Source organism: Gouania willdenowi, chromosome 21 (assembly GCF_900634775.1).
Source record: "Gouania willdenowi chromosome 21, fGouWil2.1, whole genome shotgun sequence".
Classification (NCBI taxonomy): Eukaryota; Metazoa; Chordata; class Actinopteri; order Blenniiformes; family Gobiesocidae; genus Gouania; species Gouania willdenowi.
Window position 1 is genome coordinate 1,994,867 of NC_041064.1, and position 27,094 is coordinate 2,021,960.

General features: G+C 38.3%; 1 protein-coding gene across 1 annotated transcript; it reads right to left on the reverse strand.

Annotated features, from left to right (window-relative positions):
* Window positions 1-148: 148 nt before the first annotated feature.
* Window positions 149-25,140, reverse strand: LOC114455732 (caveolae-associated protein 2-like). The gene is made up of 2 exons (XM_028437115.1): window positions 24,523-25,140; window positions 149-1,417 (listed from the first exon to the last, which is right to left on the reverse strand). The coding sequence occupies exons 1-2, from the start codon at window positions 25,069-25,071 to the stop codon at window positions 515-517; spliced, it is 1,452 nt and encodes a 483-aa protein (XP_028292916.1). The 5' UTR covers window positions 25,072-25,140; the 3' UTR covers window positions 149-514.
* Between the last annotated feature and the right edge of the window lie 1,954 nt (window positions 25,141-27,094).

The window sequence follows — 27,094 nt, forward strand, 5'->3', positions numbered from 1 at the left end:
AGTGTGTACTGGTATATCTAGTGTGTACTGGTATCTATTGGAGGTACCAGTATGTACTGGTACTGGTATATCTAGTGTGTACTGGTATATCTAGTGTGTACTGGTATCTATTGGAGGTACCAGTGTGTACTGGTAGTGGTATATCTAGTGTGTACTGGTATATCTAGTGTGTACTGGTATATCTAGTGTGTACTGGTACTGGTATATCTAGTGTGTACTGGTATATCTAGTGTGTACTGGTATATCTAGTGTGTACTGGTATCTATTGGAGGTACCAGTGTGTACTGGTACTGGTATATCTAGTGTGTACTGGTATATCTAGTGTGTACTGGTATATCTAGTGTGTACTGGTATCTATTGGAGGTACCAGTGTGTACTGGTACTGGTATATCTAGTGTGTACTGGTATCTATTGGAGGTACCAGTGTGTACTGGTACTGGTATCTAGAGGCTAATGAGAGTCTGCTGGTGTCCAGAAGAACAAAACCTGGTTGGAGGCTCAAACTAGGACCACATTATGACACTTGCTCCACAGATATAGTTGTAGCCACCTGGACGTCAGCCGTGGTTTCAACAGGACTTTTGACTTTCTCCCCTTGATCTTCTTTCTGCTCTTCTTCTTCCTCTTCTTCCTCTTCCTCCTCTTCCTCGATGTCTTCATCGTGCTCTGGAACGGCCAGGCCAGCCAAGCTGTCTCCGTTCATCTCACACTCACTCTTGGGGGAACATTCCTTTATCTCCACCACTGCCTGGATGCTCTCTGGGGATGAAGTGCTCAGCATCTCCTGGACCTCGTTCACCTGCTGCTCTACACCTTCAGTGTGAACCTCAGCCAGTGGAAACTCTCCGTCAGTGTTTCCCAGAGGAACGATCTCCACATGGGCTCCTTCTACAGGTGAGCTCATCTCCTGAGGAACCTCTCCTTCTCTGCCCTTCTTCACATTGAAGGTCATGGGCGACACCTTGAAGGAGGATGACTTGGTGGTGGGGCTCTTGGAGTGGTTGGGGGTGAGGCTCTTCTTAATCTTCTCTCGTTTCTCGGGGGGGACTATCTTGGTGGTGATCTGGTTGACCTTCTTCTCGATGCTCTGGCGTGAGAAGGCCTTCTTCAGGCTGTCCACCTTCTTCAGGCTGTTGCGCTTGAACTTGTCGGCTCTCCTCTCGAAGGTGCGGGAGGAGCCAGCCGCAGCCACGTAGCTTTCGAACATCTCCTCGTCTTCTCGGTGTGTGGTGGCCATGCTGCCGTCGTCGTCTGAGGACAGGCTGATGGTGTGCAGACCCTCCTCGATGGTTCTAGACCCGTCCACGGACCCTGCGATGGAAGGAAGAGGTCGAGTGGACTCAGCATCGTACTGGGAGGGTTGAGGAGTCTTCAGGGAGTCTTTGACGGACACGGTGGTTGGAATCTCATTGTCCTCCTGAAAAAACAAACGGAAAGATATGTCAGATGTAGGAATATCACGGTATTGACGATATCACGATACAGCGGTATTACAAGAGCCTCGATAATGTCGTGATTATGTCACGATATAGAATAATGAGCCGTTGTGCTAAAAAACAAGTTTTGAGTTGGCTGTAGCGACTGTTTCAGAGTCAACTACAAGTCCCATAATGCTTTGGGGCGTGGTCAGAGAAAACATGGCGGATGGAGGCAGCCAGAGTTGGGATCAATTACATTTTTCAGTAACAATTACATTTTCAATTATCCATGTTCAATTACAACTCAATTATGATTAATGTGACCAACATTTTTTAGATTACGATTATTTTTTTATACTAGGAAAGTCAATTACAATTACATTCTCAATTACATTTAACCACAATTACTGAGCCTTTAATAAATAACGTAATAAAAGTTAACCCTCTTCTGTTAGCATTCTGTTAGCATCTCTAATGCTAACGGGTCCTAAATCAGCTGTAAAACACACTAAAAACAGATATCTATCATCTAATTTATTTCATATCTATTGATTACCTTGTTAGGCTTCTTACTCAATGAAAATATAGGTTTTAAAATGTATGATGTGGGCGTCTGAGGCTTTTTTGTGTCAATATACCCCTAGATTTTTTTTTTTTTTTTTTTTTTAAATGGTAAAATGTGGGAAAGCTTGATTATTTTATATATTTTAACAATTGTTAACTACATATGTGTAGAACTGTACATACTGTATAACAGTTAGATATCATACAGCACTATGTCAGATGTAATCAACTTAAGGTGAAGCTGCTTCCAACCCTCATACGTTCACAGATCAAAGAGTGAATAAGAAGCTTCAGTCGTGGACGTGCTTCACTAAACCTCTGAAATGTCCACAAACAAACGTCCTCCGTGAAATATTCAAGTCCAAACACTTCAGGAAACCTGAGCCAGAGCTGGATACAATGAAATGTTACACATGTGCAGTACACAACACATCTGTGAAAGCAACGTTCATCTTTTTAGTGTTAGCGATAGTGAAGGAATAAATCATTATTATTAGTGTTTATTGATTTTCTTTTTCCACACGTACAGCCTGATTTATTAAATAAACTGGGTTCACAAAAAAATGCAAAGCATGAGTTACTTGTTCACCCGTTGCAGAAGATTTACTAAGAAACACCGCATGGATGTCCATCTGCGAGAAAAGTTAATGAAGTGGGGAAAACAAGAAGAACAGCAGATGAAGTCAAGAAAAGAAAGAAAGAAAAAAAAGGGAAGAAAAAAAGAGAAAAAATAAAAAAGGAAATAAACGAAAGAAGGCTGAATTTCCCAGATAACCGTAAACTAAATAAATGAGCATAAAAGCAGAGAAAAACCACAATAAATCCAAACACATTCTTCACTCAGTAAAAGATACAAATACAGTTTTTCATTTTAAACAGTAATGGTAGAGGAGGTCACCAATCTAAACTAGTGTTTGATTTCTATCTGTAACCACGTCAACAGGAAGTTCCCGTCACTCACAGTGATTGTAAACACTAGTTCTTTCTTTCTCTGACAAAACAACTATTACAGCATCACTGAACCAAAGAATTCAAAGCAGCTCTAAAAGCAACACCACACTTTAGAAATGTGCAGCGGATGGTTCTGGCGCTGTCATTGTTATGGTGGAGGACCGGCTGGACCAGATGTTCCAGAGAAGTCCTCCTCTTCCTCCTCTTCCTCCCACACAATTCCACCGCATTCGCACCAGTTCACAAACCTGACGTCAGGTGTTGTTTTAAAAGCTTCCATCATTAAAGTGAAAATATGCAGCTGTAGCTACCGTTAGCAGCTAATGCTAATAAATCGGAACCATCGTTTCTCAGAAACAGGCTGTGAAACTTCTCAGTATCTGTGTATCTCTCCACTTTGGACATACGTTAACAATTTAATTAATAACGACGTTAGAGAAAGTCCTACGAGACGGTAATTATTGAATTCTCTTCAGAAATGAAGTTATTGTTACTACTATATCTAAAAATATATTGTTAATACTATATCTATAATAGATTTGTTCCAAGCAGAAATGGAAACATTTACATGCAATTTGTCTACGTAACAGGTGGTTATTACAAAATATGAGGTGATTGTAATATTTTGTAACTTGGCACACATTGGTATGTTTTGTTGTCGTTTATGTTGTTTACCATCTGACCTCTCCCAACTTTGATTTTATTCATGTATTTATTTATTTCAATTATATATTTCAAATTGCATTTATTCATTTCAATTTGAAATATTGCTGTGCTGCATGTTTCATTTAATTGTGTATTTTATTTATTTACTTTCAATTTACTTCATACATTTTGTTTATTTTATCTATACTTGCATATATCTATGGGCATGTGTGTATATATATATATATATATATATATATATATATATATATATGTGTACATTCTAATTTTGTGACCCTTTTTAAATCATTTTATTTAATGGGATCCTGTTGATTCTTTGTTGTTTTTTCTTTTCTTTTTTATGCACATAATTACTGTACCAAATGTGGAAACCTTTGTTAATTGAGTGCCAAAAATGTATCATGCAAAAATATATGAGGCGATTTGATGGACTTCACCTTGATATTTGAAAGAGACTAAACCAATACTGAAATGTTAAAAACAATTCCACACATTCCCACCATATTTTTCACTGTAAAACAGGTGAGCTAATGTTAGCTTTAGCAAACATACGGACGTCTAATCTCACGTAACAATAGTTAACTTCATTATTAAACGTATTAAGTATCTTTAACAGGCTGTAATGACGTCTGATGAGGCAAAAGAAACTAAATATAAATGTATAAACTCTGTAAAGGAATGAGGGACTAGTGCTTAGCTTGTAGCACAGCGCTAACGCTAGCTTTCACTAGCTCCAATCTTAATCCTGCTCTTTCACTACATTTCACACAGTCATCATTCATCGTTAGCTGACCTCAGGTGTTGTTGTAAAAGCTTTTATCATTGAAGTGAAAATATGCAGCTGTAGCAACCGTTAGCAGCTACTCCCAGCTAATGCTAATAAATCTGTCATCACGAGATAGGAACCATCGTTTCTAAGAAAATAAAGCTGTAAAACTTCTCAGTATCAGTGCATCTCTGTCTCCACTTTGGACATATTTAACATTTTAATTAATAATGACGATTAATGTAGGGCCTCTGATTTTCTGTGATAGCAGAAAAAGACATTTATGGAATTGTTTTTCGGAAACGTAAATAGCAATATTATTACTGAAAAAAAGACTGGTTTATAACAATAAAGTGAATGCAGTTATTTAGAAGAAAAAAAGGAGAAAAAAAGAAGAAAGACACAAACAAAAAAGGGAAAAAGAGAAAAAAGAAAAAGGGAGAAAAAATTAATTCTGAACTGGGCTAATGCTAGTTTTAGGAAACATACAAACTTTTAACACGCAGACATTTACCTCCATTATTAACTGTGTTAAGAATGTTTTGCACAATTTCAGGAAGTTTAATAGCCTGTAATGACGTCAGATTAAGCAAAAGAAAAGAAAATGAAATGTATAAACTCTGTAAAGGATTTAGAAACCGGTAGCACAAAGCTAACGTTAGCGTTCAATCCTAATCCTGCTCTTTCATTGCATTTTGCACAGTCATCCTTAGCTTAGTTTTCTGAATGCCTGACCACACCCACAGAGAAGTTCAACATCTGAACAAGTTCATGCAGACGAAGTAAAAGAAAAGAAAAGAAAAGAAAAGAAAAAGAAAAAGAAAGAGAAAAAGAAAAGAAAAGAGCTCCAGTTTTGTACATTTACTAACAAACTGAGTGGAGTCCACATTGCTTACGCAGATATTTCCTCAGGCTCAGAACGTATTTTCTGTCTGAACAAACATTCTAATCTTGCAGCTACGCACCAACCTGAACCAGGCTGACCCAGATAAGTGGAGAACGGGTCACAGGTAGCCTTTAGACCAGGGGTGTCAAACTCATTTTATTTAAAGGGGCCAAATACGGAGCAGTTTGATCTCAAGTGGGCCACAAATTTTATGAGCGAAAACTAGTAATTTCAACATTATTGTGTCCTAGTTTACACCTCTATTTTTACATAAAATATGTAAGAAACTGACAATATCCAAGCAATAAGTGACAGATATCAGTCCCAACACAATCTTTACTTTACATTTCCTAGATTTTGTGACCAATTTCTTTTTAACTAAGGGAAATATTATGTAATTATTTAAGGAAAATTAAAGGATTTTGTAAAAATGTTTAGTTTTTACAACAGTTTAAAAATGACTGACATCATGTGCTAAAAGCACTAGGAAAACTAGTGTGAACACATGCAAATATTGTTGAGTTTCATTTACACAATGATTCATGTTTTCTCATTTTTACTTTGTCCTGTGGGCTGAATTAGATGCTCCAAAGGACCAGATTTGGCCCCCGGGCCTTGAGTTTGACACAAGTGCATGAATGATTAAACTGTATTACCTTTCAGAACGACAGCCTGCTGTCAGAGAGTATTACACCTTTGTGTATGATGACAAAGAATTGGATGCTTTAAAGCAGTGTTTTTCAAATGGGGGTACGTGTACCATGAGGGGTGGCACTCCAGGGGACACTTGAGAGAGGGAGAGAGGAACATAACTAATAAAGTGTCAGTCTTGTTCCCACCCCAGTAGTGAGATGACCGGAAATGATAAAAAAAAAATACAGAAATAAATCTAATGAGGAGCCACTAAATTAGTGTTTTTCAACCTTGGGGTCTGGGCCCCATGTGGGGTCGCCTGAAATTTCTAAAAAATTTAAATCGATTTTTGAAATTTCTTAGTTCTTAGCACATAACCTTAAACAACTGTATGTCTATACTTTGTTTTTGTGAAATATAAATCTACTAAATTCTGAGCTCAAAAAACATAACAAAAAAAATGTTGCCAGAAATTCTTGGTATCAAAATGGGGTCACGATCCAAAGAAGGTTGAGAACCACTGCACTGTGCTGTAGAGACAATAACGTGCTCCTGAACACATCCAAAACAAAGGAACTCATCATAGACTTCAGGAAAAACAAAACAGACATTCATCCTATTCTCATCAGGAGGACTTGTGTAGAAACCCAGGGTCAGTGACTCCCACTTTCTGGGAGTCCACATCGAGGAGAAGAAGACCTGGAATAAAAACACTACACAGCTGGGAAAGAAAGCACAACGACGCCTCCACTTCCTGAGAATTCTCAGGAAGAACATCATCAGCCAGAGACTGCTTGTGTCTTCAAAGTTCTCCACCATGGAGAGCATCCTCACATACTGCCTCTGTACCAGCTGCACAGTGGCAAACAGGAAAGAACTCCAGAGGGTCACCAAAATGGCTGAGAAGGTCACTGGGTGCCCTCTGCCCACACTGGAGGACCTTCATCTCAGGAGAGCCAACTCCATCCTGAAGGACTCCTACCACCCAGGCCACTTCCTGTTTGAGCTGCTGCCATCAGGCACATGGTACAGGGCCATCAAAACCTGGACAAATGGACTGAAAAACGACTTTTTTCCACCTGTTGTAAGAGCCCTAAATAACGTGTCTGTAATACCTGCAATATACTGATAAAACTCTGTGTTATGTCTATCCCACTATGTCTATACACACACTACACACACACACTACAGCTTCTCTGCACCTCATGTACTTACCTTAGCCTAGCATTAACCTAACATTAGCATCAATATAACATTTCCATTAGCATCAGCTTAGCATTAGTACCCGTACCCCCTCTGACAATTTGTGTACCCCACTTTATTATTATTAATAATAATAATAATAATAATAATTTTTGTCATATATGTACAGGTACATACATGAAATTTGTTCTCTGCATTTGCCCATCACTCATTCATGAGGAGCACTGAGCAGCCAGGATGGGGGGACTTGGTCAACATCCCACAGTGAGAGTCGAACCCTCTGATTACAAGTCCACATCCTAAACAACTAGGCCACCACTGGGTTTGAGAACCTCGGTTCTCGATATAAAGAATAGAAAGATCCTAAACTCAGTTCTGCTCAAGCCTGGGCAGGTCACAGAGTTTCTGATTCAGTTCAAACACGTTCACTAGAGTCGTTGCGTGGGAGGCGGTAAATCCAACCGTGGTGAAAGAGACACTTTTATCAACCGTTCTGTGTAAAATAAAGTTCTAAAGTTGGATTTAAAGTGCGTTCCGTGTGGCTGCTGGTCGTTAAACCCTAACATGCTCCTCACTTTAACCCCACCAGTCATGGCGTGTTTGAGCACTGATCCATTCTGATCCGGCTCAGTTCTTCTTCTCTCCTGGGAACTTTGTTAATTACCGTCCCCGCTGTAAAACCTGCCCCTCATTAACCATTGAAGAAGACGCGATACAGTATTTATGAGCGTGTGCAGCCGTGCGCGACGCAGACAATTGTTGACGGGGAAAAATAGCGTAGCTAAAAAACAAAGTTAATCTAGTGTGACAGTGTGTGAGATTACTGCGGACGCTTCAAAGATGTTTGGAACACATTATTATTCATTGCTCTTCAATTCAGGACGAGTAGATGTGTGATATAATCTGATATATAAGTCTCTTTTCTGGAGGATGAAGATATTCAAAGATTAATTTAGGTGTAGCATGTTAGCAGCAACATGATTACTGCATAAACTGACCAATAAAAGCAGAGAATGCACAGATACGCAGACATGGAGCGGTGAGGAGGAGCAGGAGTTTGTAGATTGTTCCTGAATCAAACTACCAATAAAACTACACATAACAAAATATGTAGAAAATATTAACTGAAATAACACAAAAAAATTAAAACAGAAAAACATTAAAGTACGTGTAAAGCAAAATCTGACATTTTCTTCTAAACACATTAAATCGGTCATAAATGTTTTCATCCAAACCTGTTTTTCCATGATTTTAATACCTAATTTTATATACTTAAAGATTTTTATCATCTTTCAAATGTGTCTCAGTGGTCAATGACACATGTTTCTGTGGCGTGACAAACTCATAACACACCATAAAAACAAAAAAATAAATAAATACTCAACACACAAATGAACAAAAACATACAAAAAACTATTGTCCTCAAAACAAAAACAGCTAAAAAAAACAACCAAAACAGAATCTTTGTGCATGTGACTTACGGTCTGGAGCGACTTCACAACAAAATCACACACAAAAAACTCCAAAAACAGACAAACATCAACAAAAATACATTAAAATGACTTAACGTGATATTACATCTCAAGAAACTTGACAGGTCACCCATTCTCTGGGAAAAATAGAGTTAAAATGCGTGAGATTGTCCTAAAACATGCATTAAGGGGATTTCCGTAACATGTTGGGGCCTGATCTTAAATTAAAACACTTCAGATTACTTTTTCTGTTTCAGAATAAATTCCTGCGTTTTCTTTGATTATAAAAAAAAAATCTGAATCCTTGCAAATTTAAAATGCACGTAAAGCTCAGGAAACGTCCAAACAAACGCTGCCAACTGCTCTGGCTCTGGTTTCACGTGTGCCTTCATCTGCATATGTTTGGACTGGAGCTCATCCTGTCCCATCACACCGTGTCCTGAGGCTCATTTCTTACATAACATCAGGTTCACGGGGCCATCTGTGGACACAGGAAGGAAGGAAAGGGACCAGGATTCTGCTCCGTGTCATTAGACAGTGTTATTACTGATGTGAACTAAAGCTCATCCACTCTGAGTGGAAAATAAAGATAAAAACTCAAAAGAAATACAGTGTTTGTGTGAGTGGACAGAAACTAAGTCACATACCTGGGGTGTAATTACGTGCCCATGCAGATTCATGCCTCTCAGCAGAAATCATCAACAACAAGTCGGGGCATTCTTTAGCCCTCACTCACCCCCTCCCTCCCTTATCATCTGCTGCACTGAGGGAAACTAAAATACTACTTCATTATCTTACATAATCACACAATAAGCCATTGAGGAGCTGCCGTACACTCACACCGGAGACGTGCACGAGGAACCCAACATTAGCGCTGATGACATCAATGACCAGACGTTCACTAAGTAGTAAACGCACACACGCACACACACACGCACACACACAGTTAACTATGTTTTCATTTCATGCCTGAGGGACTGTTGGGTTGAGGTTCTCAACTAGTACAGCTCTAGGGCCAGAAAACAACAAGCTGTGACCCAAAGCAAAGAAAATGTTCACATGTGCAAATGACACTAAATACATAACTACAAAAAGAGAGAAAGTAACAGTAAAAAGACGTACTGTAGTCATCAACATCCAATGCAAAAAAAAAAACAGAACAAGGGCAATAACTCCATATAAAGTGAATGTGCGCTTCTCATTTTCGAACTCCATCATACTCTGAAGCCACACGATGAATTTGGTTGACCCATCTTAAACAGTTTCTGAGAAAAGTTGTCCACTTTAACTCAGACGGACGGAGCTCAAACATATGTCCCCCTTCCACACAAAAAATAAAAAAATATTCAAGATATTTATAGAAATTAAGCAAAATGACACCAAAAACAGAAAAACCATTAAGATGAATATAGAAGACAACATGAAATTCAAAAAAGTTTAGAAAATACACAAAGTAACAAAACTATACAAAATATTAAAAGATATTACACAAAAAGATAGGGCTGCTCGATTATAGAAAAATTATAATCACGATTATTTTAGTCATAATTGAAATCACGATTATTCAAACAATTATTTGTCAACCAAAACAGTTATTTATTTTTTGTACAAAAAACATAAAACATATTCTTTTAACATAAATAAAATCCTTCAAACACTAAAATCAAGTATGTTCACTTTTGCACAAAACCAAACACTTGTTGCACGTGACGTGTTTTTGTTCTAATTTTTCATCATCAAACCCAACGTGTTCCATATCAGAGAATTTGAATTGTCACTTGTTTATTAAGTGCTTTTTTTGAGAGGGGCGGGGCGGAGGGGAGGAGCTTGCATGTGCGTGGATTAAACAACTCAAAGTTAGTATTAATAACATGCGTGTGCCAAGCTTTATTATTTGTAGATGTCCGAAAAAGTGGGTTTGTTTTATTTAGTAAATAAAACATTTTTTTTTTTTTTAAAAAAAAAAAGACAAAAAAAAAAAATTCTTTGATAATATTTTTTTCTCGATTATGTTGTTTTTGTAATCGTTGGGTGTAATAATCAAAACCGTAATCAAATTTCGATTAATTGAGAAGCCCTACAAAAAGATAACATAAACATAGAAACCATAAAAATTCACAAACACTAAATAAAACAAAAAAAATATTCAAAATATTAACAGAATCCACACAAAAAACACAGAGAAACCTTAAGAAAAATACAGAAAACTACATGAAATACAAAAAATGACTCCAAACTCACACAAACAACAAAAATACACAAAACTAAAAACAAAGACTTAATTCCAAACACATACAAAACAACAACACACAAAGACAAAACGACAACAGAATACACGAGATGACTCCAAAAATCAACAGAATAAATGCAGAAAATGACCCCCAAAACACAGAAAATGACCCATCATCGGTACCCGACCCCCGTGTTGAGGACCTGTGCTTTAGAAGAATCCAGCGTTGAGGGAAAAGCTGAAGAATGTTGTCAGAGTGACGGGACATTCTGTCTCCACTTGTGACTGTTGCTATTCTCCTTTTATCAATATTTCATGAATCACAACCATTGTTTGATAAGATAAGGTTATTGTTGCCATGGTTATCCCTGCACCGAGAGGTCGAAGGTCACCGGAAAACCATTGTTTTTATTTGAAGGTAAAACTTATTCATGTAACAACTGTTCCTGGATGTACAGGAAGTGATTATTTACATCATTTCCTGTGACATTGACTTGTTTCGGCCCCAGTTTTTCTTTCTCTCTCTTGTTGTTTTGAACTGTGTGTGATGAGGGTGTGACAGAGAACAGAGAAAGTTTGACCCTGAACGAGAAGAACTTCAGGGTCACGACCTCATTACCAGCTGAGCCTCCATGTCAAACATGTTAAATATGTCAAACATGTTAAATATGAAACTTTCTGTAGCAACAACATCAGCAAACCAGTCAAGATTCAAGACTCATCATAGACTGGAAATAAATAATTATCCTCAAACGGAGTTAAAGCCTCCTCTTTTGTTGACGTCACTAATAAGAGAAGAAGAGCTCCGTGTGCACGTAAATAAAGGATCCACAGCTGATCATCAGAATCCTGTGGATCCTGGTTGCTTTTATTTACGTGTACACGGAGCTCTTCTTCTCTCCTTAAAGGTCCTACTGTATATCATGCTGTACTAAGACCTTCCAAAATCAACTACAGCCACATATGGGTAATATTTTACATTTTGCAAAATAAAATACTAATTTATTAAGAAATATGACTTATTTGCTTTCAACCCGGAAGTTGAGACGCACGGTTTCTCAGAGCACCGCCTCTCCCCGTGTGAGTGCCTCCCATTTCATGACCCCAGCATGGGCAATAGCCACGCCCACCACCACACTTTGTTAAGAGTTCCAGATAATGTATTTCAAATATAAAGACAAAGAAGTGAGTATGGCTAACATTTGGCTAGAGGTTTGTTTTACTTAAGGCGGTGGTCTCTCCATCAGTGGGGTTTATTGTGGGAATCGCTCCGGTTTAAAGATATGATTTACTGGAGAATCCACTTTGGAACTGGCCATGGTTCACCAAGCAGTCACCTGTAAAGTGACGGTCACAGACTAACAGATGCTAGATGGTGTGTCACGTGCTCCCAGAGACACATTCCAACCACTTCTGGCGAGTAGACTCTTCTTTAGGAAGTTTGAACACATTCCGAGGACTTTCACAGTCGAAAATGCATTTTCGGTTACCAGAAATTATTGTTTGGTACAAAAACAAAGACCGTTTCTTTTCCCTGTGCTGACTGAATAAGAAAGGACAATGACCATCCAAACAGATGTTCTTTGGCCGCTCACATTACTCTAGTCTAGCACCACAGAGAATGGGCGTTTATATTCACTGTGGAGGTGCGGCACCAGCAACAGGCACTTCCTGGAGGGGACGGTTCAGAATGCTAGTGACGTCATGAGAAAATGAACTGCTGGTTTCTTAGAAGAGAGCAGACAAGCAGCTCAGAGAGCAGGATCTCTCTGTTTGTCATGGCACCCTAGCAGAAGCTTTTGGTAGCTTCTTTGGAGATATATATATATGTGAATAAATGCAATGAAAAAAAGTCTGCACAACTGCGTAGTTAGCTCCCAATTTTAATTTAACTTACATGTTGGTGTAAATTAAATTCAAATTCAAATTGGGAGCTAACTACGCAGTTGTGCAGAATTTTTTTTTTATTGCATCTGTTGGTTTTTTTTGATCCAGCACACTGTTTCAAAGGGATGTGAGTGTTTTTTTTTTTTTTTTATTGTGCTACAACGTATGTGAATAAAGTCATTTAGTCAGTCATTCAAAAAAAAAAAGAAGACAGCTGGCGACCCCCACCTAGTGTCTCGTGACCCCCAGGTTGAGAACCCCTGGTGTATAGTACTGAGTGAATGATTTTTAAACATTGTGTGTTTAGTTTCACACAGGTAGGGTCTCATGTCAGTGGCAATAATCCTGTTTATTTTCATATCCAGTTGATAATTAACTAATAAGAATAAATAAATAGATGAATAATGTATATTTTTTCCTTTTCAACATCTCATATAGTGAAGTCTGTGTATCGTCCACCCCTAACACAAACTAAAGGAGAACAAGAAGACAGTCATCAACATCCGCCGTTGAAAAAAACCCAAACAAACATGAAGAATGAAACACCACTGCTGTGTCTGTTTGTATCGACAGGCTGCAGAAGGTCATTGTTGCCAGATTGGGCTGTTTTTCCACCAATAAATTTGAGGGTTTTTGTTTGTGTTTAGACTTTAAAATATAATGTGTATCTGGCAACACTGCTTGTTGTACTAATCCTACATTTCCCATGAACACTATGTCATGAAGTGTCATACAACAATTGACTACGTGCTAACGTTGGCGTAATTGTTATGGTTTGGTATCAGAAGACAAACAGAACCGCGCAAAACAAACAATAGGAGCTGAAATGAAGTTGTAAAATTAGCTGGGAAAAACAAACAAATATGTGGAGATGGAGATAATTATCGGGTGTTGAAAAACTACAAAACTACAAAAAAGGAAGGCTGCTGCTGACTCAGGGGAAAATGAAGATGGAAAAGGATCTGAAAAGAAGAAATTGAGGAGTTTTATTACTGAATGGATATCGGGTCGTGAGTGGCTGGTATTTGACCATTTGTTCACCTTTAAAATGTGCACTATACAGTTTGTGAGGAGTGGGATTTGTTTACATTAAGCATACATGTTAGTAAAACATGTTTTCTCTACAGTACATGTAATTCTTTTTACTGATTACTTCTATTCTGTCTAACTTCAAACACTGTTCCGGGGAAAATATAAGAACTTAGTTCGTAGAGACCAGTAGGCCATGAGCTTTCAAGATGGCGACTTCCAACAACTACGGCAAAACACACAAACTCACCCAGAGCAATGAAAAACGGAGCAAGGGCAATAATTGCCCACTTCTCATTTTCAAACTCCATCAAGGGATTGATACGCTGAAGACACACACCAAATGTGGTTATCCTATTGTAAACATTTTCTGAGAAAAGCTGTACCCTTTAACTCAGACGGATGGACGGAGCCCAAACCTATATCTCTTCCACTTTGTGGTGGAGGATAATAATGAACACCAGAGTCATTAAGGGCTCTATTCTCCCGTCTGGACTTAAGAACTTTTTTGCGCGCCTGCAGTCACGCACATCTCTCCTACTCGTATTCTCTAGTCCAGTGTTGACACGCCCACCGTGCATAAGTGGAGCAAAACCACGTAGTCTGTAAATGAAGGTGGGCTCAAGGAAAAGAGGCGGTGAAGTCATTTTTGGGCCGTCTAGAAATCACGGAACATGGAGTTTTACCAACGCTTGTAAATGTCATTGAATATCGTGAAAATGATAAAGTTCACTTTTAATTTGAAACGCCTTGATTGATAAACAATATAACGGGTTGATTTGATCAGATCATTGATCAGATTATTGCAGTGTGACTGAGTCACAGTTAAAATCTCTTTCCTTGATCATAATCATCATCATCATCATCACTGTAAAGCGTAACTGAGTTAAATGATGGAGATGTGATGTAATAACGCGTCCACAGAGCGTCCTGCTTTAATACAGAGGAATGTTTACAGTGAAACAGAATTATTAACTTCCATAATCACAGTTTTACATATAAATAGTTTAAAGTGACCTGAGCTGAGCCTCATTAAAATATGTGTGGGAACAGTTTGTGTTCCATCCTCATCTGCATATGACAGCATGTTTCACTCTGTAGTGGATCAAACTGTGACTTTATGTTGGACATAGTATGAAAATAGTTGAATCACTGTGACCAACGTGGACAGAAGTCTGTGTCTGTCACAGTTTTAATTAATCACACAGCAGCAGCTGAGTTATCACAGCTGCTGCTGCACGAGTCCATGTGGCTTCAAATGTAACTAAGTCCATATTTCTAGTTTAATATAATGTTTCACCTTATGGGGACGCTGCACTTATTCCAGGGTTAGAAGAACGTGAGAGGAAAAGGACTTACGCACACCAGAGAATGCGTGTAAAGCCAGATTTGAATGGGAACACCCACATTTCAGGGCTGCTCCACCCACATTGCATAACTGGGATGAAGGCGCTCAGAGACTGACTGAAGTACAGGGTGAGAATAGCATACAGCCAGAAATATCACCGCTGTGCGGCTTTTTGGATCTACGCACATGGGAGAATAGAGTCCATGATGGATAAGTTAAAACCCATAAATATTCCTGGTTAGTTCTGGTAAAGGATGATGTTACACAAACAACTACACTGTAAATCACTGTGGGCGGAGTCATCTATCAGGTGTAATAGTAGAGGGGGAGTCCAGTGGTGGCAATGATTTATAAAACTCTCCCATATCCCTGTGTAATATGTAATGATCAAAGCAGTTTAAACTGGTATTTCAGTAAAAAGAGGCAGTGGTTGTGACCTGCCTTTAGCCTCAGGGACTGAAACAGTTGATCAGACTGGTCTAACCTGAATGTAGCATTCGAGAAAACAGCACAACTAGCACTAAGCTAATAGCTATGTTTAAACAGGAGAAGAACATTCTCACGTCTTTAAGGTTTGCTTTTTTAAGGTTGGAGTATCAAAGGAATGAACATACATAAGGGAAATTAATTAAAAAAACAAAACATTTATCATTCCTGATCAAAATTTGCTTTCCCGTAGACAGCAGGGGTGTCAAACTCATTTTAGTTGAAGGGGGGCCAAATACGAAGCAGTTTGATCACAAGTGGGCCACAGGTTTTTAGGCTGGAAAACATTAATGTGCCCAAGTTTGCACTTCTACTTCTAAATGAGTACTCAACAATATCCAATCAATAAGTGACACATACCTAAATGTCTTTCAATTTATTTTTTTGACCAGTTTTTATTTAATTTGGGGAAATTTTGTGGGATAATTCGAGAAAAATTGCAGGATTTTGGAAAAACTTGGAGAATTTACAACTGAAATATTTGGTAATTAATAAACACAATGATTCATGTTTTCTCTGGCATTTTTACTTCCTTCTAAGGGCCAAATCGGACGCTTTGAAGGGCCGGATTTGGTCCCCGGGGCCTGAAGTTTGACACACAACATAGAGAATAGTAATATGTCTCCTCTGCCGTAGATGGAGCTAAAAGTCACTTTGTTTTGTAGAATTAAAACGAATAAATAAAACTATTCTGTATTTTTCAAACTTGGTTTGAATCGGCATCAGTTTGGCTGTTGTTCAAAAACATTATTATTATTATTATGCTTTGTTGTGGTTGTTTTTTTTTAATTTTTTGTATGATGGGATTTTCCATTTTAGTATCTTTGTAACTAAACTTCCTGCACTTATTCTGCACGTATGTGTTTCTCTCCATTTAATTTAGTAATTTCATTTTTCTTATATTTTTTCAAGGATTCAACCGGGAACTCGGGTACGAAATGTCATTCTGTTCACGATCCCTAAATTGAATGTAATATAAACAAGGTAACTTTAACTTTTTGAGAAATGCTTTTGACAAACTTAATGAGGGAGAAGTTAAATAATCACATTATTTATGGGGCAGTTTGAAATGTAGTCATATACTCAGCCTTTTATATTGATCTGTAACTATATATTCATTTCATACCAGTGGATATTTTAGACATAAATGACACATTATTGGTGTCTAAATCAACTTTGGTTTCATAATGTATTTAAAAAGCTGAATGTGTACCTTCAGTGAGTGTGTGTACACACCTTTATTACCATAAGTAAAAGATGTAACTGTTTTAACACAACTTATAATGGATTATTCATTAATGCCTTGAAATAAAAAGTAACTAAACTAAACAAACAGTAGCTAAACAATAGAACACAAAGTTGTAAAATATTTAACTGTGTTCTGGGTTAGTTTAAACAACTCTTTCTGAAATGTAGCGATGGTAAAATGAGCGTGTCTCTATGCTACATTATGTAACGTATCTGCTTCCAAATGAAAGTAGAGCTCAGCATTAGCCTGAAGCTAACCAGCCTGCTACGACCTGTCAGAAAGCATGTGAACGTTCAACCAGCAACGAGTTATGTTTGAGTCGAGCTTAAGACGTGTGCGTGCACAAGGCGAGTTAGATTAATCCGATCGGGCAGAAATAACTATGATTTCCTTGGTTCAGATTAGTCTCAGTGGTTGAGGAGCGTTGGGCGGGGCCTGACATGGCTTAGCTTACGTTTCTCATCCACTTCTACTTCCTGCTGCACTGATCCAGTCCCACAACCTTCATTTGTGTGTTTTTATTCAAAAGGTTTGGCAGGAAAACAAAAACAACAACAAGGACTTAAATGGATCCTCCACTAGATTTACAAATTTAGTCTAAATTTTTTTAAATGTCCTTATTAGTAGATCTATGTCTAAGAAAACACATTATTATGCACCATATTCATGTAATTACCTTTCAAAAATAGGTCTACTTTACAGTGTTATAGCCTGTGTTCCTCCATCTTGAAATCATGTGATTGATGATGTCACACGGCCCCACTGCCTGTAAACATCCCATTGTTTTCTATTGGCGTGAAACATTCAGCCTGATTTATTGATCATTTAGATCATTTAGTAGTTTTTTTTAGATCATTTAGCAGTTTTTTTTAGATCATTTAGTAGTTTTTTTTTTTAGATCATTTAGTAGTTTTTTTTTTAGATCATTTAGTAGTTGTTTTTTTTTAGATCATTTAGTAGTTTTTTTTTAGATCATTTAGCAGTTTTTTTTAGATCATTTAGTAGTTTTTTTTAGATCATTTAGTAGTTTTTTTTTAGATCATTTAGTAGTTTTTTAGATCATTTAGCAGTTTTTTTTAGATCATTTAGTAGTTCTTTTTAGATCATTTAGTAGTTTTTTTTTAGATCATTTAGTAGTTTTTTTTTAGATCATTTAGTAGTTTTTTTTTAGATCATTTAGTAGTTTTTTTTTAGATCATTTAGCAGTTTTTTTTAGATCATTTAGCAGTTTTTTTTAGATCATTTAGCAGTTTTTTTAGATCATTTAGCAGTTTTTTAGATCATTTAGTAGTTTTTTTTTTTAGATCACTTAGTAGATTTTTTAGATCATTTAGTAGTTTTTTAAGATCATTTAGTAGTTTTTTTTAGATCATTTAGTAGTTTTTTTTTTAGATCATTTAGTAGTTTTTTTAGATCATTTAGTAGTTTTTTTAGATCATTTAGTAGATTTTTTAGATCATTTAGTAGTTTTTTTAGATCATTTAGTAGTTTTTTTAGATCATTTAGTAGATTTTTTAGATCATTTAGTAGATTTTTAGATCATTTAGTAGTTTTTTTAGATCATTTAATAGATTTTAGATCATTTAGTAGATTTTTATATCATTTAGTAGTTTTTTTAGATCATTTAGTAGATTTTTTAGTTCATTTAGTAGTTTTTTTTAGATCATTTAGTAGTTTTTTTTTAGATCATTTAGCAGATTTTTTAGATCATTTAGTAGATTTTTAGATCATTTAGTAGATTTTAGATCATTTAGTAGATTTTTAGATCATTTAGTAGATTTTTTAGATCATTTAGTAGTTTTTTTTAGATCATTTAGTAGTTTTTTTTTTTAGATCATTTAGTAGTTTTTTTTTTAGATCATTTAGCAGATTTTTAGATCATTTAGTAAATTTTTTAGATCATTTAGTAGTTTTTTTAGATCATTTAGTAGATTTTTTAGATCATTTAGTAGTTTTTTTAGATCATTTAGCAGATTTTTAGATCATTTAGTAAATTTTTTAGATCATTTAGTAGTTTTTTTAGATCATTTAATAGATTTTAGATCATTTAGTAGATTTTTTAGATCATTTAGTAGTTTTTTTAGATCATTTAGTAGATTTTTTAGATCATTTAGTAGCTCCCACCCAAAGAATGTCCTTGATTACTCACTAACTTCATCCACTATAGAACACGTGTCAAACTCAAGACTAGGGGAAATCCGGACCTTTAGAGCATCTAATTCAGCCCGCAGGAGAAAATAAAAATGACAGGGAAAACATGAATTATTGTGTAAATTACTAAATAATCCAGTTGTAAATATCTCAAATTCACCAACTCCACATTATTTTTAGGGGTTTTCAGTTTATATCACATTAACGCAGTAATGTTTTATTGCAAATTGTGGAAAGAACTCAATTCTTGCAATTTCTCACAAATAATTCCTATGTTACACAATAATTGGTAACAAATTCAAGAAATTTTGAAGTGAATTGAACTGACATTGAAAACTAGGGAACAATGATGTTAAAGACTTTCATTTTTCCCTAACCTAAAATGTGCGACCAGCTTGAGGTTCAAACTGGTCAATATTTGGCCCCTGAACAAAAATGAGTTTGACGCCCCACTGTTTAAAGGAGCGTAAAGGTCCCTTAGGAGAACTCTTCTTCTCCGGTTCATCGTCTATGAGTTGAAACTTTTGGGTCACAACTGTTTTTAATCATCTTTCTGTAAACAAAGGTTTATATCCTTTTTCTGGTTTATTAGAGCAACCATAAGTAGCACAAGTTGCACAAACATTCAGCACAAATCAGGCTGAATGTTTCACTCCAATAGAAAACAATGGGATGTTTACAGGCAGTGGAGCCGTGTGACGTCATCAATCACGTGATTTCAAGATGGAGGAACACAGACTCTAAAACTGTAAAGTAGTCCAATTTTTAGGGCAATTGAATGAATATGATGCATAATATTGCGTTTTATTAGACGTAGAGCTATTAATAAGTACATTTCAAAGAATTTGGGCCAAACTTGTAAAAACAGGAGGATCTGATTAATTAAGCTAGCTTTGCCTTATGTTTCAGGGTCACTTTATACATTTTGTTTCCTTTTCATCATCTTTTCCCAGTTTAAATGACTTTAGTGGCTTTTAAACCTCCTGAAATTCAACCAATTAGATTGTTTGTATTCGCTGTGAGAGGAAATGATGTCTACAGCGACAGGAAATTACATCCTTAAATAAACTGCTCCTTATGTGACAATGCAAACGTGATTATTGACGTTCCAACAGCCTGTGGCTGTGAGCAGTGACCGTACACTTGATGGACTCTCACGTGTGTGTGTGTGTGTGTGTGTGTGTGTGGGGGGGGGGCAGATACAGGAAAACCATTGGTGCGCAAAAACAAACAAAGTCCCGTAGCCGCCACAATTAAGCCCTCATTAGTCGTCGTTAGGAACAGGAAGGACAATCCTGTCTTTTTTGGACAAAATCCTGTCATCGTGCAAATACGGACGATTACCCATCAGCCCTCACTCCAGCACACACTAGCTTCACCTCAGCACACACACACACACAGGGACACCAGTTTGTGTTAGCATGGCATAGCAAACCACAAAGAGGGCGGAGCTACTGTAGCCCAATGTGGAGTGGAGTTAATGAAAACAATAGAGAGAAAGAGGTGTGGGAAAAAACAGGTTACACAACAATATGAAAGAAAGTGAAAACAAAAAGTGAGTGAGTGCCACACAGGAGAGCTAACGCATGCTAAAACAGGAGAGCTAACGCATGCTAAAACAGGAGGGCTAACGCATGCTAAAACAGGAGAGCTAACGCATGCTAAAACAGGAGAGCTAACGCATGCTAAAACAGGAGAGCTAACGCATGCTAAAACAGGAGAGCTAACGCATGCTAATCAGTCGAATGACAAAAGTGTATATTTTTATTATGCATGTGACAATAAAGAATAAATGAATGAATAAAAAATAAATAAAAATAATGCGGGCTTACAACAAGAGAGCTAACGCAGGCCCACACAGGAGAGCTAATGCATGCTAACCAGTCTGTTATAAGAAGAAAAATGTATATTTTTATTATCAACACTGTAGAGCTTAGCTTACACAGTAAAGCTAAAGCAGGAGAGCTAACTCAAGCTAATAGCTGTGCTTCCATCTTTTATTACCCAATCCCCCACGGGCACCCTCACCGTGCACTAACTCAACCCCTGCACAGCAGGAGCGTGCACACTGCATGCACGCACACGTTACACACTCACGCCCTCGAGGCCATACCTAGCATTGTTACACCCGTTAGCTAACGCTACGCCCTTAGCTTCAGTTACACCTGAGAGAAATAAGATGCACGCTTCTGTACGAACAGAAAGAAAAGCACCAAAGACTTTATTATCTTCAAAACAAGAAGAAGAAGAAAAAACAGAAGACACTCCTGTCTGATACTTAAAGCTGCAGGAGGGAGGGGCGGGGCTTAATCAAACAGATCCCAGGCAGGGTTCGTTTGGCACGTAGAGGAAGGAACTCAACACCTGTTTCACCTGAACAACAGAGACTCAGTACCTGGAAACCAGATAAGAGCAGCAGTTAAGAGCTCTCAGTGGCTCCCACTGTGTCAACAATAACCCCCCCTTCTCCTCCCCACCTGGATACACACACACACACTCAGTCGGACTCACACACCACAAAGTCATCCACGACTCTTGCCTTAATCCCAGCCACTCAAACTTACTGTTTTGGGTTTTTTTCACCACACATTTACAAATACATACCAAAAAATTACAGAAAACAACACTAAAAGTATACAAAACAACTACAAAAATACACAAAATACAATAAAGAAACATACAAAATGACAGAAAACACAAAGTAATTAAAGCTGCAAGCAGTGATTAACGGGCCCTCACAACCAGACACATGTTGGGACGTGGAGCACGTTGAGGTGTGTAGCATGTCGGGGTGTGGCAGAAATGTTAGTGTTGAGACGTAGCTGACCATTTTTAAGGATTATATCACAAACTTTCGTGCAATGTTCTGTGCAAATATAATGTCTATGATTTCCTTTTACCAATAGGTGGCTAATCACTGCACTCCTTAGCCACGTGCGCACCAGAGCCAATCCCTGGAGAGCCCACCTACACGCCCCACCCATTTTAGAACATACAGTGATGATGTCATCAGTCCTACCTCTGCAGTGATGTCATCTCTATGTTCCAATGTTCTAATCCAATCACTGGAGAGCACAACCCCACGCCCCACCCATTTTGGAATATTAGATTATATTGTTTTTATTAGAGAATCACAAGGCTTGAGGCTACAAATGAGTTAAATATCATGTTTCTAGAGCTAAAGGTGCCCAGGAGGACCAGAGAAAAAACATGAATTTTTGAACATTTTAAGGCGTGGCCTAACGATTCTCCAAAACAAACAAGCCTGTAGATTAGGTTTGGACTGCAATGATACCATTAAATTATTTCTAACTGATGACATCATCACCGTATGTTCCAAAATGGGCGGGGCGTGGAGGTGGGCTCTCCAGTGACTGGCTCTGGCACGCAGGTGGCTCCGGAGTGCAGTGATTAGCCAGGTAGAACCAAAGTTCCAATGTTCTAATGTTCTAACTGATGACATCATCACTGTATATGTTGGCGGAGGTAATAATAAATGCTTTACAAATTCTGTTAGAGTCATAGCTCTACAGTGATGATGTCATCAGTTCTACCTCTACATTGATGTCAGAATTCTACATAATTTTGTAGCTGTACGTGACACTAATTGTATTAGCCCCCTATTGAGTCATTTTGACATTCACATGTGCATTTCCCCCAAAATATCAAAATTTTCTCCAGTCCTAAATTAATATGCTTTCAAATTTTCATGTGTTTTTGAATGTGTTTAGGCCCTCAAACATGACATCACTTTTCTGCAAGAAGAAGAATAATAAAAATGAGGCGCATTACAATACGGTCCTACGGAACGTTGTTGCTCGGGCCCTAAATATACAAAACACCTAAAAATAAAAAAACAATAGGAAATGTCCAAAAATACAAAAAACACACAAAACAACTACAAAAATACACACAAAAAAAAATATAAAATGACACAAAACACAAAAAATATACTTACAAAACAATTACAAAAACACACAAAAGAAACATACAAAATGACACCAAAATAACACCACAAATTGCTCCATGACTCTCCTCTTTCCTCTCCACTCAAACTTCCTGTTTGGGTTTGTTTTCCCGCAAATTTTCAAGTCAAATTCAGCCTGGTATCATGAAACATGGACTCTTTCTGTGTCAGAGTGAAGAAGATACGCCCCAATGTGTGCGTGTGTGTGTCATTCCTAGTTGAACATCCCATAGTTAGGTAGGCAGGCCCTCATTTGTTGTAATGACTGTGGGGTGTAAACAGATCTGAGGTCAGCGTCTCCTGTATTATCTACTACTGATTCATTCCCAGACACACCCTGATTTTCTCCTCTCACACTCACACACACACGAGTCCTACAGATGTGTGTGTGTGACCATTTCTATCACCTGGGCTCCTAAATAGCAGGGCTGCGTTCAGTATTGTGGCCTCATGTCTTTGAATCAGTCCCTGTTGAACTAGTTTAAGGTGAAAAACAAGGCGCCGCTCGCTCACATCACGTGTCAAAGCCAACTGAGCTAGTGCATAAGTGTGCAAACACACACACACACACACACACACACACACACACACACACACACACACACACACACACACACACACACACACACACACACACACACACACACACACACACACACACACACACACACACACCCTGCTTTAGTCAAACACAAATGCAAATACCAATGCCACGTTTGCTTAAAATTAACTTTAAGTGATCGAAAACCCGAAGCTGTGCATCGTCACAGAACTTTATTTTGAAAGGGCAGGTGTAGTGAAAAAATAAAAACCTGAATAAAGCTTAAAGTTTTTGTGAGAAAGAAAGAAAGAAAGAAAGAAAGAAAGAAAGGTACAGGTTTGATGTCACGCCCAATCTTTGCGTGCACAGTAGAGAGTGTGTGTGTGTGTGTGTGTGTGCGTGTGTGTGTGTGTGTGTGTGTGTGTGTGCTACAACAGCCTCCTAATGGGTGTATATGGAAGGCAAGGTGGTGTCCAATCGTGGTCCTGGGGGGGGGTCTGTGGTCCACCAGGTTTACAATGTGTCCAACATTCCTGAAGAGTCTTTGCAGAAAGTTGCTAAAAACGCTAAACGTGTCTGAGTTGTGTTTGAACATGTACTCATTGGTGTATTTTTGTAAACTTTCACAAGTCAGTTTTCTGTAAATGTGTGTGTTTTGTGTCTTTTTGTAATAGTTTTGTATTTTTTGTGTGTTTCCAGTCGTTTTCTTGGTTTTTTGTGTTTTCTGTTGTTTATCTAGGTTTTATAATGGCATTTTGTGTATTTTTGTAATTGTTTTGTAAATCTTTTGCACGTTTACTGTATTTGTTTATGTTTGTTAATGTATTTTTTGTATATTCCTGAAGCAGCTTTGTAGAATATTTCCTAACGACCCTCTGAGCTGTGTTTGAACAGGGTCTCACCTCTGTACACCCTTATCAATAAACCACTTCCTCCTACATTTCCCAGGATGCAAAGCTGTACAGGTGAGATAGAGGGGCCACTTGGTTAAGTTGGAGATGATGACAGTGAACATGTAAGTTTGACGTCACCGCCCTACAGGTGTGACGTCACCGCCCTACAGGTGTGTTCTCACCTGGAAGATGATCACTTTGAAGTGGTTCCTCTTCAACAGGTGACTGTGGTTGTTCTCCAGCCTCTTCACCTGCACGCCCTGCTTGTCCAGACGCTCACGCACCTCCTTCAGGTTCCCGCTCACCTTGCGGGAACGCTCGAGCAGCTTCCCCACGTTGTTGGAGGTGCACGCATGCGCCTTGGACAGGCGGCTGACGTCGCCCTGCACGAGCCGTACGGCGCCCTCGAGCTCGGCCTGTCTGTGCTCCATGCGCTGCTGGTTGTCCTGCACCGACTCCAGCATGTGCACGAGCTGGTCCAGCAGGGCCACCACCGTGATGGCGCTCACCTGGCCGCGGTCCGCGGGGCTGCCCGGGGCCGCGGCGGTCGGGCTGCCGGGCAGCTTGAGCCCCAGGCGGGACAGGGTACCGGTGGGGGTGGGGGAGGCCGGGGCGGAAGACGGGCTGAAGCTGGGGATGAACTGCACCTCCGTGCCCTGCGGGAGGGTGTGCGTGCTGCCCTCGGACTCAGGTCCGGGTCCAGGTTCGGTGTGGGTCGGGTCTTCCTCCATGTCTGCACGAGCTGCTGCTGACACTGGACTGACTGGAAAAGTTCTACTGGTTCCTAGTGTTTCTACAGCCTCCACGCCCCAACACACACTTCAAAAACACCTCCCCTGGAAGCGAAAGGGAGGGGCCGGGTTACTATGGTTACCTGGCTTCGCCCTACTGACAGTTCACAGATAGTGCGCGTGTTCGTTTTACAGTCTATGGTTCGTGTGTACGCGGGTCATTCATTCCACTGTGAGCATGACTGAATATGAGTGGAGGGTACAGTTGTTTACTACGACCACAGCTGTGTGTGTGTGTGTGTGTGTGTGAGACAAAAACAAGTACAATCTGAATACTCAGGGTTTCCTTAACCTAATATTTTCCTTCGTTGACCGTTTTTGACTAAAAACCTGATTCTGTCATTTCTACAGAATCAGAAAATGTTTTTTTTCGTCAAGTACAGTTTAAAAATAGTAAAAGAAATTTAACATGGTGGATGGTGCGAACAAAAACCAAACCAGAAGCACAATCTTCTATCTATAAATCTATATTTAAAAGCAAGAATGTTCTGTGTGTGTGTGTTTGTTTGTGGAGCAAATATCTCCCCGATGCGATATCTGTTCGACCTGAAACTTTGTCAAGGGCTTCCAAATACAGCGAGCGCGTGCGTCCTTTATTTTGGAGTAATTTGGTGTTGCAAAACGTTCATTTTAATTTTAAGATTACAGCTCCCTCCCGGTAATGAGCGCGGTATTTGAGCACGCTACTTCCTGTTCCGGGTCATGACGTCACTGTGTCACACTTTGGGTTTAAAAAAGGTTAATATTAAAAATGATTTTGTACTGCTAAAAGTTACTTATTTCATGGTTATTTAATATTTCATAAATACATACATTACAGGAAAATACACCAAACAACAACAAAAACATGACAATGACTCAAAGTACACAAAATGGCTCCAGAATCACACTACAATGGCAACAAAAACATTAATTATACAAAAAGACAACAGAAAGATAAAAATACATTACAGAAAAATACACCAAACAAAAAGAAACATAAAAATCCACAAAATATTTTACAATAAGTTCATCTTAACGTTAAACTTAGCATTTTAATGTTGCGTTGACTGTCTGCTTTTCGTATAATGACCTGCTTTATTGCGGCGTTGAAATGTCACATTGACGACACCTACCGAGTTTGATAACATTATTTTTATTATTACACCAGCTACGCCAATGGAGTTTACTTTTTTACACTTTTTTAAAGCAACAAAACTGATACGTTTCCGTTAAAGTCAGTGTTTCATTTCCTCCTCCTGTGTATGTGCTCCATCACTGCTGAGTAACCACTCCATCAGTCCACAGCCTCCAACACATACACAGAGCTTCTGTTTTGATGGACGTCAAAGCAACGACGTATAATTTCAGCAAAGACAAGCTTATGTGCCACAGGAAGTGGTGCACAGACACAGAATAAAACATCTGGTTTATTTTCAAAATAAAACTCTCAAGGCATATCGTATTTCACCCACAGAATTGGTCATAAAAAACAATTTACGACAGTCGTCACGTTTACATTATCCTCGGAATTGTGCAAAATCTAAACAGCGCAATAAAACTGGTAATGGAAACGCCCACATTTAGAAAAAACTCAAATATCACAAAAAAGTTTTTACGCTTTCATAAGGACAAATTTAAGACGTTTCGACATTGAAATATGTCACAAAAGCACAATGGAAACACTTTCATAACAAATACATACCTGGTCACATGACCATTTCTCTCTGAGAAAACATGACGTGGTACGTGTGGACAGAAGAGGAGACCCAGACATTTCTTAGCGTTATGTTCCATTTTGTTAAATTTATATCGCACTAAATGTCTTTGAAGATATTTAGATGTTTCATAATTTTATGCCTTGAATGTCAAAGTGTTTATATTGCACAGTTTAGTTATTGGCATACTTAATTTCATGCATATTTATGTTTCGTTAGCATTAGCCTAACGTTAGCAATGGCCTAGCGCTAACATTACCCAAGCA